Source organism: Apteryx mantelli, chromosome 15 (genome assembly GCF_036417845.1).
Source record: "Apteryx mantelli isolate bAptMan1 chromosome 15, bAptMan1.hap1, whole genome shotgun sequence".
Lineage (NCBI taxonomy): Eukaryota > Metazoa > Chordata > Aves > Apterygiformes > Apterygidae > Apteryx > Apteryx mantelli.
Genome location: NC_089992.1, coordinates 2076799 through 2088166, shown reverse-complemented (window position 1 = coordinate 2088166; position 11368 = coordinate 2076799). Strand labels below are relative to the sequence as shown.

General features: G+C 44.8%; 1 protein-coding gene across 1 annotated transcript; it reads right to left on the bottom strand.

The window, feature by feature from the left end:
- Positions 1–5747: 5747 nt before the first annotated feature.
- On the bottom strand, positions 5748–11368 carry CALML4 (calmodulin like 4). Its single transcript, XM_067305733.1, has 3 exons — positions 11163–11368; positions 9803–9991; positions 5748–6061 (listed from the first exon to the last, which is right to left on the bottom strand). Exons 1-3 carry the CDS (start codon positions 11227–11229, stop codon positions 5964–5966), a joined length of 354 nt encoding a protein of 117 aa, XP_067161834.1. The 5' UTR covers positions 11230–11368; the 3' UTR covers positions 5748–5963.

The window sequence follows — 11368 nt, the reverse complement described above, 5'->3', positions numbered from 1 at the left end:
TGCACTTGTGTGGGACAAGACAGAGAATTTTTATAGACTCTAGCCCCGGATAAAAGCATTGACACGTTTGACTGTAGGTTTTTGTTTCTAATAACTTACTATGAAATCCTATTAAAGTAACTTAAGATCCTAATCAGCAAAATATTAAGCATGTGTCAATTTTAAATTTGTGGAACTGCTTGTGCTTTAAAGTTAGCCATGCGTGTATAAGTGGCCTATTGAATTGAGGCCTACCTTATTCTGTCTGGGGAAACCTACTTTTAGTTGCAGTAGATCAAATTTCTGCTTAAAAATGAACTTGTCAACAAAAGGAAGAAAATATGAATACCAACGCACTATTGCATGGTTTGTGCAGCTGATACTGGTCTTGGTACAGTCTTCTCACTTCACATTCATCAAAGCTAAGTTACTACTGAGTGTTCAATGTGAGTCTCTTCAACCAAAAACCAACCCAATAAAAAAGCCCTAGCCAGAGCCCATGCACTGAGATGACTCTCTACCTATTGAAGTTTCTTAGGGTAATGGGTTTCAAATTCAGTTTCCTCTTTTTGGCCTTCAAAATATTTTGATTGATTTCCCTGTTGTTCAGTACGCTTATGTTGAACTTGGAGCCATACTTGCTCCCTGGTTTCTTTTCTCATTTTTTTTGAAGTTGTGCATGACATAGGAAAATCTTTTTTTTAGAACTGGTGGGTCATTTGGGCTGATCCATTCTTGTTAAAGAGTGAAATGTGTAAATAGCTGGAATGCATTTTTTCAGGAGATTCTTTAAAGTAAGAGTAGGGGGAGGGAAGGAGGTGATTCTCTTGTGTCCCAAAGTCCATGTCAGAGAGTAAATATTTCCTCTGGTGTGAAAAATATTTTTTTAACTGGTTGAAAGTGCAGGTAACAAGTTTATCAGGAAAGATAGTAAGGAATACAAGAAATTAACAGATTCTCATCTGAATTTTTAATGTCCAAACTATTGATTGCAGCTAGTTGCTTTGAGCATTGACAAGGGCCACCTTTTGCCTATGAAGTTGTCTCAAAATCTTGCATTGATTAAAAAAAAAAAAAAAAGAAAAAGAAAAAAAAACTTTATCCAAGTAGCATTAGGTATTGCTGTATGATCAGTTGTATGGTTATTTGAAAGGTTCACATGAATATGTGGCATCAAAATTGTTTTTAGTGTTTTTACAGCATCACTCTGCCACTAAATAGTTGACTTGAATTTTGAAAACAAATGTTTGTGTTTATATGTATATGTGTGTGTATATATGTATTTATAGATCTGTGTGTGTGAGTTAAAAGTGAGTTAAATAGTTTTTCCCATGCATGTGTATTTCATACATATCTGGCTGATATATATATTTCACCATACACCAATTTTATAATTTATTAAATGTCAGTTAAAAAAATAAATAAAAGGCTAGAAAATGGGAAATACTTATTTTTTAAACTCAGTCTGATTTTGAAGTGATTAAACCTACATTAGGAATATATCTCATACATTTTAGTCATTAACTGGGTGACTTCAGAGCATATGCTTTGCTACAACACTGTTTGTAAATCTGGAGTAACTTTGATTCTCCCAGACTGCCGCCAGTGCACCTGGGAGCGTGCGTGTCCCCCGCTTCTAAAACACTTCGGAGAGGAATTCTGGAGAGCTTGTGGCTATTTTACTGACCGTTGTGGCAACCTTTCCATTGACCCTGTTGTTAAAGATGAGCTGAAAAGCTGCTTATGTCAGTTTTGACAGCGGTATTAAAATCTCGTTAATTCCCATATGAAATTAAATGTGGCAAGTGAATGGTAACAGAAAATCTGGCATCCTTTACGCATGTCTCTAGCTTTTGGAAAGTGAGGTCAACTGACGATGTCTCCTGCTTCCTCACAAGTGACCCTGGAGGGAAGGAAGGCTTTTCAGTTCACCTTTGTCATTTTTTAAGCTCGTTGCCCTACAAAGAAGGGACAGAAATGCTCTTAGATCCTCCTTTGTGGTGTTAATTCCATATGCTTTGTGAGTATTCGTATTTCATACTAAGATGTTCTTTATAGTTGATGACTCTCTGTGCCTCTGACCACAGTTAACATTACTTGGTAGAAGTCTCGGTCTGAGTTCTCTGGAAGTTCCCTGCAAATGTAAATCCAAAACTAAATCTCTGTTCTTTTGCGTATTATTCAAGGTGCAGCACAGCAATCCGGTGTTAGGCTGGCTTGCAGTCCTGCTAAATTCTCTGTAGATTACAAAGTTTATGTAATCCTTAGACTAGTGGTTAACCCTTCTTGTCCTCAACTTCTTCCACTGGAGGGGTGGGCGGGTGTGTGCACGTGTGTCTCTGTATTACGTATAGTACTGTATGTGTGTATGTGTATATACACACAGGTATGAGTAAATAGCTGTTGTTTGAATAGCAGGGTGGAAGTGGCTTTGAATCACTCTTGTGGGCATTATTGGTGCATCTTTTAAAAGAAGAAAAACCGTGCTAACCTATAACCTATACTGTGCATTACGAACTTTGTAGTACTTCCATAATTATAGACGCGATAGCAATTCCAGGCGTGCCCATTCCTCTCCGTGGCAAGGGTTCAATAAGCCTGTCAAGGATGGGATGACTGATAGATTTGCGTTGAACTGTCTTGGAGCTGCCTCCTAATGCAGAGCTAAAGACTGCGAGGAGAACATCTCGAAAATTAAGTCTTTGTTGCAGTTTAACATTTCAGGGTTTTAAGCACATTTTAAATATATTCAGAAAGGATTTTGTTTTATCAGTGTAACTGTTTCTTTCTCTCTCTCTCTTTTTTTTTTTTAAACAGAGCTTAGATTTCTAACAAGGGAAAATTGCTGGTGGTCCCCGAAAGTGCTGCTGTTAATTGTTTTAATTAACAAAGGGAAAATGTATATAAGCAGAATATTAAAATTACCATTAATTCCATGAATTTAAATCTGTCATTCATTGCCTTAAAACTTTCTCTTAGTTTCCATATGGCATGCCAAACCCATAAATGGCTTTTAAAAATGTATAGTAGACCAATGTCAGTTTGTATAAAAGTACCAAGTGAAAATATTTATTATATGCATTGGAAAAAATGGTTTACCTATTGAATGTTACCTGTTTATGTAGAAATCTTTAGATGTAATAAAAAGCATTCAGTTATGTTGTGTTTTCTAAAAACAAACAAACAAAAAAAACGGGGGGCGGCATTGCTTTCTGTGAACTGCGAGAGTTGCAAAGGACCCTTTTGAACAGGAAGGCTTTGCTTCTAAAAGCTTGGTAGCGTGGAGTGTTTCACCCTTGCCTCTCTGAGCTCTAACAATGATGCTTTGTTTTGTGCGGATGTGTGAAGTGTACTGTTCCTTTTGCTAGCTGTTATTTGGGTAATGTTTATCCACCCGGAGAGGGTAGCAACAGCCTGTTACGATACAGATGCATTCTGGAATAATCCGAAGTGATTTTGAGCCGATCAATCCCCGTGACATACAAGCTTTTATACTGTCTACAGCTGAAAGGATTTGTTAATCAACTGTTCTGGTCAATGGGGAAGAATTAAACTGTGTATTGGATCATTTGTAATTTGGCTATTGATGCATATTGGAAACAAATGCTTCTAAATGAACTCCTTGTTTCATAAACTAATTACGCTCGCTGTCAGAGCAACAGAGGTTTTTGCTCCCCTTCCTCCCCAGGACTTGCATAGCAAAGGTCTGGAAGAGCCTTTCAGCCTTGTAGGCAGAAACCTTCCCACCTTCAAGCTGTGGGCATACCTCCGCGAGGTGCTAATGCACAAAGATCCTCCGTAAAGGTAGGGTGCTTTGTTTGTGGTGGTGGTTTTGGTTTTGGTTTTGGTTTGGTTTGGTTTTTTTGGCCATAAGGTTGAGATTGACTGTGAATAGTGGCAACAGAGGGAAATGGTGTCTTTTGCTGTTAGCTAGAACCAGTTCTTGGTTTTCTAGTGAACCTGATCTCTCTTTCGCTTTCTTCTGTTTTTCCTGGAGTGTTAGCTGAGTGTCGAACTGCTGGTAACTCTGACTTTCAGAGAAATGAGGGATTCCCCCTCCGCCCCCTGAGTAGGAAGAGCTAATGTACGAAATTGAGGGACTCTGTAGATGGGCATGACAAGATATGCCTTGAATTGCAGTCCTTTGCTGATCAGGACCTTTTTTTAGTCACTTGGTGTGTGAGGATTTGAGTTTGAGCTTATTGGGTTAGCTGAAAACCAATGTCTTGTGAAAACTGCAGAAACTTCGGCTTGGCTCCGCGTCAAGGGAAGCTGGGCACGAAACTGCCGCTGGTCTCAAGCGCGGGACTGAAAGGTACGTTGTGGCTCCCCTTCCGTTCTTGCATAGCATTCAGCAAGTCGTGTAATCTCCTGTGCTGCTTTTCTCCTCATGTGATAATTTTCCACGAGAATAATACCCATCTCAACTTCACAGAGATATTGTTACCAATTTGGAAGGGTTAAAAAGATTTCCTGCACTTCATTTTTCAGTTTCTAACCAATTTTCTGTGCTAGTTAGTCATGGTTGATTACAAGTGTTGCGGCCATGTATGATGGTGTTAGTGGTAAGCCGAGTCTGCAGTGTTCATGCTGTCACTGCATACCTCAGTGGGGGAAAAGGCACTTTATCTGCCAGGTTATTTCACAAATAGAGCAGAGGGGTGAATTAGTTGCTTTGGGGGTAAAGATTCAGAATTAATAGAAGGAGGGAGAGGTCTGGATGGATGGGGAGGAGGATGGAGGAAAGGGGGCTCCCCTGGGTAGAAATGGCAGGAATTTGTGGTCTACTAACGTCCTTAAGAGGTTGCTGTTAGTTCTGTTATTGTGCAAAGATGGTCTCTGAAAATTTCCAGGTGACAGTAGAGGAGATCTGCGGTATGTTGTCACATGCCAGTCTGTGGACCGTATCTAAGACTAACATGCTATAGTAAAAATAAGATTAAAACCCACTGTTTTGGGGCATGTTGGTTTAAATCAGTTTAAAGTCAAGAGAAACAGCTTTATTTCTGTTATAGAGAAGCTGAATTTTCACAGCCGCTGTTTTTCCCTGCCTGGCTGTCTTTGGGAGCGTGTTCTGGGCAGCTAGCCCAGTACCTGGTGACAGACGCCTTTGCCAAGCGCTGCGTTTTTCAGTCTTGCCTCAGAATTCAGCGGCAGCTTAACTGCACGGAGACTGGACGCTGCAGCATCGTGCATCTTGCAAAGTAAATAATGTGACATAAGTAGAAACATAGAGAAATCTTATTCATCATCCTCTTTGACTCCTCCGACATATGAATCGGTGATCCTAGTTCCTGTGCTTTGAGAGCAGGAGTTGCCCTTCCAGTTTCCTCTAAACTCTGTCTTGGTGCAGTGAGAAAAATCCAGGCTGCTCGTCTCCGGCCCCTCTGAGTAGTGAAAAGGATGCGGCCGCCCTTCACGCGGTGCTGGTGTCTCGACAACTTTGTGACAGAGCCACATCCGACGGGGAGTTACGTTATGGGAGCCGTGTTGGGGATGCCGGCAATACTGGAGAGCTACGCGGTTACACTGAACTTGCCACTGTCAGGACGTAACCGAGCCTGCCGAGAAATTCCTTTACACACGGAGAACTGTGCCCAGGCTCGGGTGTGTGGAAATAGCAAATGGTTATGATTTTTGCTGACTTTTTGGAATGCAAAAACTGCGTGACATCAGCTATAAATCATAATTTATGCTGTGATCTGTAGACTTAAATGCACTTTTAAAATAACAGTTGTTTTGTAAGCGTGACACGTTTTACACAAGGGAATGTTACATTCAGTTTATTTAAATGACTCTGAGAGCTCACATCTAAGTGACAATGTTTTTCTGGAAATGAGGTGGGAACCTGTTTGTGTAAGCTAAACTCAAGGCAGAATATGGATTCTTAATGGCAAATAATGATTCCTGAGTCTAAACAGTGACTAGGAAAAATTGAAATCAAAGTTTCAGGTCCTGCTGTTACCAATCTCTTGCTTTGAATTTCAGTAGTCGGCTGCAGGAAGACTAATGGTGCGGACAAATTCTTCGTATTTTATTGTTCCATTTGGTCCAACTTTGGCTTCTTTTAGCAGGTCATCCACTGAAAGTAAGAGTAAAAGAAAATATAAAGATAATTTTAATTTGACACGTAGTAGGAGTGTTGTGATCTTCTAAGTAACAGTACTGTGGGATTTGGGTTTTCAAATTTTTATTAGAAGTGATAAGTTCCAGGATCAGTTGGATGTACCACCCAGATTGCATTTTTAAACTAGCATCAATTAGCACTCTAATTTTGATTTCAGCTTTAAACTCTAATAATACAATTTGGAGCAGGGGTGGTCGTCTTTGACGTCCGGTGAAGTGTGGTGCCAGTGAAGGCGCTGGAGTTAACGCTGGCTGACAGACTGTGCCCAGGTTTAAGTCAGTTTGCACTGTGACCCTAAGGATGCCAGTGTCACTTTTTAATGTAGGCGGAAGCAAAGTGTTCGGAAGCAAAGAAAACCACCTCAGTTGTGGCTCTTAAGGCTCTAGCTGAACTATATTTCTGAAGAAGTGGTAGCTGTACAAATTGCCACGTGCGAGTAGGGATGCTTTCCGTTCCAGCTTTGGGAATGCCTTGGCAGTGACATCAGTCGCCTAACCTAAAATGTTCTCTTCTGTAAAGACTAAGCCATTAAAATTGATAGTTTGGTATTTCCCCCCTCAAATAATAAATGTCAATAAAATAGAAGTACATAAGTAACACATGGAAAAGCAATATTAACTGTTGCTGAATGATGTTGCAGCTGGGAATTAGATGCCATATTCTACACGGGAGAGGGGGAGAATTCTCTTGCTTGTTTATCCATAACATACAGTGGGTGGGTGCTAAACCAAGTTTAAGAGAATTTCAGGAGCTTTTATTTGATAGTGTTTTGGGCAACAATTCTTCCGATAAGGCATCTAGTACAGTCCAGAAGAGTGTTTTTTGCTTGCATGCTTGCTAATGTTGGGGTCCGTGTGTCTGGTTTCACCAGCGTGGTGCCGTCTTCAATTCTTTGGGCCAACTGTCTGCAAACAGTATCATGCCTGGAGAGAGGAAGCTGTTGGGTTGCAGACCTGGGTTTATCGTATGGTCAGTACTTTAGCATTGTGCCTTCTAGGTGGTCAGAGCCTGTTAGTAGACCAATACAGATGGATGTCACGTGGCTATGAGGACCAGCACCACGGAGCTTCCTTGACAAGTGGGAATAACTACACACCACACCTATTTGCAGGCCAAAGCAAACGGCACAAAAAATTCTTAGAGAGGAATCCCATCTGATCCCCTGAACTGCTGGAGTGGATTAGACTTCTCTCCCACCTTCCATGCACTAACTGAGTCTTCTGCATATTGCTCCTGTCCGGGCTGGAGCCACCTGGCCTTCCTGGAGGCTGCCTGCTCTCCCCTGCCTGCCAGGAGAGTGACCCATCCCTGAAGAACGTGGGGGCAGCTCTGCAGAGGCTGGTCTGTGTTTTTACTAGCCAACTGCTTGACTGAGGTGGCCAGAACAGCTGTTCAGGCTGAAAGAGCTGTGGTCCTTTAAGTAAGACTCCTAGTACCCATATTTGAGCACAAAATAATAGCTTTGCAGTTGTCAGTTGTGAAATCCTGGGGGAAGGTCATGGTGGGGGAGAAGGGGGGGGGAAGGTTATTTTACTGTAAATAGTTCTGTATAGAAAGTCTCTACGAGCAGCGTAACCTGCTTTCTCCCTCTGTGCTTGATACGGTGTTGGCCGAGATGCTGTTTTTCCCTTTGCACCTCTGTGTTTGCAGACAGGTATCGGTATGCAAAAGGGGGAAGCGCAGCCCCGGTGGCCGCTGCTGCTGAGGGATCTGGTTTCCGAGTGGGGTAAGTGAAGTGCTATGGTGAGAACGCCTTGCAGAGCCACTGGTGCTGTAAGGTAAGTAACAGCTCTTTGTTTTCAGGAGATCTAATCCTGCTTTTCAAATGAGAATATCCTGATGGTAACTGTATACTTCCAGGGGCATAAACTCAAAAATAATTAATTCTTCCCAGAACACTTAAAAATAACTCGGAAGAGAAATGTGTTGTTTCTCATTTGGTAAAAGTACATTAAATTAAAATGAAGGGAAGGCTTTTCTGGAACCACTGTAAATGAAGGTACGTGCCAGTAGTTACTGAACAATCGCAGATGCTAATGAAATTGAGTCTGTTCTGGCATCAAATATTTATAGCAGCTTAGCAAGCCAGGGTTCATTCTGTCAAGCCAAAGGGGGAATTTCTTGTTGAGAAGAAACACAGCTTGCTGCACTGGGATCTGCAGTGCCTGGTTACGAGTTGGCGTGTCAGCCACACGTCTACTTGCAAGATGATGGGAAATGTCGCCTCGCCCCCCAATATAATAACATTCTTGCCAGGGTGCCTTTAATTAGGGCTAATGTCTCCATGTCTTCACTGCTTTTTCAGCTCTTACAATAGCTCTGAAAGTGTTTTCAGATGTAAATAGCTGTATAAACTGTTATTCCAGTTAAATAGTTGAGGAAAGCGCTCAGAAGACATGCCTTGCTGGTACATCACCCATAAAGCTGACAGCCAGTGGTGGTGATCGGACTGTCAAACCTTGCTCCGATTTAGTCTAAACTCTGCTTTAATGTTAGCAAGGACAGTTCTTGGGCCCTTTTGGAGCCTAATGGGCTCTGCACAAACTCCGTAACACTGGTAAAATGCTCCTGGACCGTATCGGACATCTGATAAGTTTCTCTAATGCTCCGTCTTTGGCAGAGACTGAGTAATTTCGAAGCTCCAAAGCCGCCGCCTCTCTGCAGGGAGGCAGAAGGGGCGAGAGCTCTGCGAGAACCGGCAGGCAGCCAGATGTGCCGTGTGCGGCTGGTGCGTTTTTGAGCGAGCAAGCGACAGGAGCCCTCAGCACATCTGGGCTTGCAGGCAGGGACCTGGGCGATCTGAGGAGCGGCGGGGCTGGCATCCATCAGGCCTCGGCCCCCCGGCTCATCCTATGAGACCTTAAAAAGCATAGCATGCATTTAAAACCCGTTTATGTACATATGTAAAATGACTAGGCCAAAATCGGGTTCTGATTGTTTTCAGCTCCCTGGGAATTCCCTTCCATAGTGCCCCTTGGGCAGGTTTCTGACAAACCGGACAGTGGTGGGGTTTTGAGGGTTTTTTTTTTGTTGCTGCTGTTTTGTGTTTTTATTTTTTTAAATCTTAATTAAAAAGTCCCACTCTGCCTCTTGGAAACTGCTCTGCCCCAGAGCTAATCGCAGCAGCGTTCCTGGGAAATTGCCGGTTCCCCTGTGTATTTCTTAAAGCATCTCTAGAGCTGAGGACGCGGAAGCTTTCCGAAGGCCCTTCGTGGGATAGACGCTTACTCTGAAAAAACAGTGAGTCATCTCTGAGCAAAAAAAAAAAAAACCCCATCATTCAGGAAACAACTTGAAAAAGGGAGAAGCTCCCTTAGTTCACCGGCAGCTGCCTTCTCCCCCCCGCCTGGAGCGGCAAAGCACGAAGTCGCTACCGAGGGACCGGTGCGCGCGGAGGCCGACGGCAGCGGGGTGACCTCGTGCAAGCAGCAAGGGTCCGGCAGCGCTCGGGGGTCTGCACGCGGGTCCCGAAGCTCCCTGCTCCCCTGGGTGCGAAAAGCGAAAAGCCGAGCACGCGCTTACGGAGCCTCCTGCCCCCGGCACCCAGGTGCTGCAGCCCTGAATTTTGCTAGCGCGGATGATTTGCGTTTTCCCCGCTGGGCAGCTTTCTGCTCCCAGACCCACCTGAAGTGGAAAACCGGGGAAGGAGGAAGTAGAGGATGAGGAGTATTTGACATGCCCGCTGCGAAACCGTACCTTCTGCCTCGGAGAGTTTCTCTCCCAGTCTCGTAAGCTTGGCTCTCAGTTCTGCGGCGGTGATGAAGCCTTTCTTCTGCCTGTCTATCATGGACAAGGCCGTGAGGATTTCCTTTTCGGGTTCCTCCTGCTTCATTTGCCTGTACATTATATTCAGGAAAGTGGAAAAATCCAGTTCTGCGTTTCTGTCTGGAAAAGTAAGAGCAGGTTCCCTGTGGACGTGGCGGCATCGCAGTTGGATCCCGGCCTCACCGTTCCCCGCTCCCCTCCCGGGGCCACCTCCTCCTGTTCTGCCCGCGCTGCTCGGACCAGAGAGCATCTGCCCGGCTTCTGCATCTCATCGAAGCCCTGCGTTCAAGACCGTGGCACTGCTCTGCCTGTTGCTGGTAGCCTGCGGTCCGTGCAAAGCGGCCGTGTTCCCGCTTGGCGGTTCGCAGACCGCTCCTGGCCTCTGCCTCGCCGGCGGTGCGGCGCGTCGGCGTCCGCGCTCGCGACGGAGCGAGCTTCTCCAGGTCGCACCCTCGGGGCCGCTGCGGCGTTGCAGGGTTTAAATGAGGTATTTCGGGTTCGTGAAAACGGTAAGGGCAGCCGGAATTTAGAGCAAGCCCTCGTCTTGGCTGGTGTACATCAAAAGAGAGAAGACGGGCGACCCAGTGCAGGTACGTGCGTGGGCAGGGCTGAGCAGGGGGCCGTGGAGCGGCGGGGCTGCGTTCGGGGTCGCCCCTCGGGCTCTCGTCTAGAGCTTTGCTGGGCTTGCGCTCTGCAAGCTCTGTGTCCATAACCCTTAATCCCCCGCGCCTTATCTCACGGTGGTTCTTCAGTCTTTGTGCTCCCCTCTGAATACCTTCATATGTATTTGCAGGTTAAAATCTTTCTGATCTCTTCTACCTCTGCTGCTTGGACTGGGCAGTTTCCCAATCTCAAACTCATAGTCAGTACAGCACGGTTCACCCGAGCGGCTGCAGGATGCCGCCCCCCACTCCTCTCTTGAGGGGGTGTTTTTTGGTTTTTGGGTTTTTATTTTAATGGCACTGTTTTAACCAGTGTGCTTGACTGACTTTGTTCACCATCTCGCACGTCGGACCAGGTTTTGGTGACTGCTCTTGGTTACGCCGTATTGCCTGGGCTGTTTCACCTGAGACCCAATAATCGATCTAGATCCTAGCCAGCCTCATTTGCTTTGCACGTAGGTTCCCGACCACAGAAAAGTCGAGTTTTAACAAAAACCTGCCAAGGCCAGATAGCTACTCTAGTTTGCTCATCCTCTTTGAAAAATTTAGACCTGCTTTCTGGGGCCAAGCTCCAACCGTAACCCCATACCATACGTTTCACTGATGCGCTACAGCTGCACTTTACTCACCGATCTTGTGCAAGTGAAGGTGTTTCTGGACCTCTCCTGGCGTTGGGCTGGCTCCCAGGCAGCGCATCACGACGATCAGGTCGGTGGCCTTTATCTTGCCTTTTTGTTTCTTATCGTACAGGGAAAAACATTCCTTGAACTCTAATTAAAAACCAAAACCATGCGTTACGCCATGTAAGGTTACATCGATCTACAAGTGATGCTTC